At 55.7% G+C, this 3,200-nt stretch overlaps 1 protein-coding gene across 1 annotated transcript in view; it reads left to right on the top strand.

Annotated features, from left to right (window-relative positions):
* Positions 1-2,543, top strand: part of VDBG_09407 (heat shock protein) — a gene marked incomplete at both ends in the record, with an annotated part of 2,806 nt that extends 263 nt beyond the window's left edge. Inside the window, 3 exons of the mRNA XM_003000166.1 lie at positions 1-433; positions 494-741; positions 879-2,543. The exon at positions 1-433 is cut by the window's left edge and continues 263 nt beyond it. Coding sequence (XP_003000212.1) covers positions 176-433; positions 494-741; positions 879-2,328 — 1,956 coding nt within the window. The remainder of the gene's footprint in view (positions 434-493; positions 742-878) is intronic.
* Between the last annotated feature and the right edge of the window lie 657 nt (positions 2,544-3,200).

Genomic DNA, 3,200 nt, shown 5'->3' with positions numbered 1-3,200 from the left:
CCAGTCAGCACGTCGTTGGAGGACTTGGCCAGGGTGCTCTTTCTTCACCGAGTCTGCTCCTGTCAAGCTCCTTCCTTCCTTGTCTACATTCCACATCAGCGGACACTCGCCTGGCAACTTATGACTGACCCAGCCCCAGATCACGACCGTCACGCTTTGATACCCCCCCGCCAAGATGTCTGAGACTTTCGAGTTCCAGGCTGAGATCTCTCAGCTGTTGTCTCTCATCATCAACACTGTCTACTCCAACAAGGAGATCTTCCTTCGTGAGCTTGTCTCCAACGCCTCCGATGCGCTCGACAAGATCCGCTATGAGTCCCTCTCGGACCCTAGCAAGCTCGACTCCAACAAGGACCTTCGCGTCGACATCATTCCCGACAAGGAGAACAAGACCCTGACCATCCAGGACTCTGGTATTGGTTTCACCAAGGCTGTAAGTTTTGCTTTACCACGTCGCACGTGCTTGTTTGCCACACACTAACGCCACTCCCAGGACCTCGTCAACAACCTGGGTACCATTGCCCGCTCTGGTACCAAGCAGTTCATGGAGGCCCTCACCGCCGGTGCTGACATCTCCATGATTGGTCAGTTCGGTGTTGGTTTCTACTCTGCCTACCTCGTCGCCGACCGCGTCACCGTCATCTCCAAGCACAACGATGACGAGCAGTACATCTGGGAGTCTTCTGCCGGTGGCACCTTTCTCCATTCGCCCCGACACCGAGGGCGAGCAGCTCAGCCGCGGTACCAAGATCATTCTTCACTGAAGCTGAGCGGACTGAGTACCTCATCGAGGCCAAGATCAAGGAGGTCATCAAGAAGCACTCCGAGTTCATCTCCTACCCCATCTACCTCCACGTCCTCAAGGAGACCGAGAAGAGGTCCCCGATGAGGAGGCTGAGGAGACCGCCGCCGATGAGGACGACGACAGAGCCCAGATCGAGAGTCGATGATGAGAGGAGAGAGAGAGAGGAGGTCAAGAAGGTCAAGGAGACCTCCATCGAGCAGGAGGAGCTCAACAAGCAGAAGCCCATCTGGACTCGCAACCCCCAGGACATCACCCAGGAGGAGTACGCCGCCTTCTACAAGTCTCTCTCCAACGACTGGGAGGACCACCTCGGTGTCAAGCACTTCTCCGTTGAGGGTCAGCTCGAGTTCCGCGCTATCCTCTTCGTCCCCAAGCGCGCTCCCTTCGACCTGTTCGAGACCAAGAAGACCAAGAACAACATCAAGCTCTACGTCCGCCGCGTCTTCATCACTGACGACGCCACTGACCTCATCCCTGAGTGGCTCAGCTTCGTCAAGGGTGTTGTCGACTCTGAGGACCTTCCCCTCAACCTGTCTCGTGAGACTCTCCAGCAGAACAAGATTATGAAGGTCATCAAGAAGAACATTGTCAAGAAGGCCCTCGAGCTCTTCACTGAGATCGCCGAAGACAAGGAGCAGTTTGATAAGTTCTACTCTGCCTTCTCCAAGAACATCAAGCTTGGTATCCACGAGGACTCCCAGAACCGCCAGACCCTGGCCAAGCTCCTCCGCTTTAACTCCACCAAGTCTGGTGATGACATGACCTCTCTGACCGACTACATCGCTCGCATGCCCGAGGTCCAGCAGAACATCTACTACATCACTGGCGAGTCCCTCAAGGCCGTCACCAAGTCCCCCTTCCTCGACTCCCTCAAGCAGAAGAACTTTGAGGTCCTCTTCCTCGTTGACCCCATCGATGAGTACGCCATGACTCAGATGAAGGAGTTCGAGGGCAAGAAGCTTGTTGATATCACCAAGGACTTCGAGCTCGAGGAGACCGATGAGGAGAAGGCTCAGCGTGAGACTGAGGAGAAGGAGTACGAGGGTCTCGCCAAGGCCCTCAAGGAGGTTCTCGGCGACAAGGTCGAGAAGGTCGTTGTCAGCCACAAGCTCGGCGACGCTCCTTGCGCTATCCGTACCGGCCAGTTCGGTTGGTCCGCCAACATGGAGCGTATCATGAAGGCCCAGGCCCTCCGTGACACCTCCATGTCCTCGTACATGTCCTCCAAGAAGACTTTCGAGATCTCCCCCAAGAGCTCCATCGTCCAGGAGCTCAAGAGGAAGGTCGAGGCCGATGGTGTTAACGACCGCACCGTCAAGTCCATCGTCCAGCTTCTGTTCGAGACCTCCCTGCTCGTCTCTGGCTTCACCATTGAGGAGCCTGCCGGCTTCTCTGAGCGCATCCACAAGCTCGTCCAGATCGGCCTCAACATTGAGGAGGATGACTCCAAGACCGAGGAGACTCCCGCCACCGCTGCCACCACCACCGAGACCGGTGACAGCGCCATGGAGGAGGTCGACTAAGCGGTTTTCATGATACACACGGGATACCAGAAAAGTCAATGGAGTTGGACGGTTTTCGGGTACGGTTGCCCTTGGACTTGGCGTACTTTCCTCTTTTCGCGCGTTGTTGCAGCCGCATAATTCCCCCTTCGTCCGTATGGTGCGGCGTGGGTGTACTCTAGCTAGCTCGTCACGATTATGAGACAGATGAGATGCAGAATTGAACGGTTAAGAACACAACCTGCCCTTGTAAACGTGATGTGCCGTTTTGACGCTGTGGCTGTACGCCTCGTGATCCTAAGTCTGGTCCATCGTAAGACTACACATCATTGCATGCCTATATGAGTCGAAATGCACTTCAACGTCAGCATTATGTAGTGATATTCAACCAGTTAATTTCATCCTTGTCGCTCCAACGTAGGATATGCCATTCCCGTTACGGAAAGTGAGTCCATGTCTCCTCAGCCCATTCACGCGTCTGTCAAGTATATCCAAGCACCTTACCCTCTCGCCTTGAAACCCTGAAAGTGAATAAATGGACAGTTGTTGTAACGGTCTGTCACATCCCCTACACCTGAATCCCTCTTTCAGGTCCGGATACCTCCCGCTCTACAGCTGCACAAACCTGCGTCGCCCTCCAGACAGATCTTGCATCCGTGTCGCCGTCTCCCGGTCATTACAGGAAATCCAGGCAGTGCCGAATTCGCCACCAGCATGCACGCTTCACCACCTGGTCCGCACGTACCTCGTCTCGATGATCTGGCCCCTCTCGTTGGTGTGGTACGTGGTCTGCGGCGTCTGCGGCGTACGCTCGGCAGCAGCGGCCCTTGACGCCCTTGCGGCGGAGCCGCGTACTTGATCTTGCCGAGGACGGAAATGGGGTAGTCGGGCGC

Source organism: Verticillium alfalfae, genomic scaffold (assembly GCF_000150825.1).
Source record: "Verticillium alfalfae VaMs.102 supercont1.15 genomic scaffold, whole genome shotgun sequence".
Classification (NCBI taxonomy): Eukaryota; Fungi; Ascomycota; class Sordariomycetes; order Glomerellales; family Plectosphaerellaceae; genus Verticillium; species Verticillium alfalfae.
The sequence above is the reverse complement of the archived record's forward strand: the minus strand, read 5'-3'. Positions and strand labels throughout refer to the sequence as shown.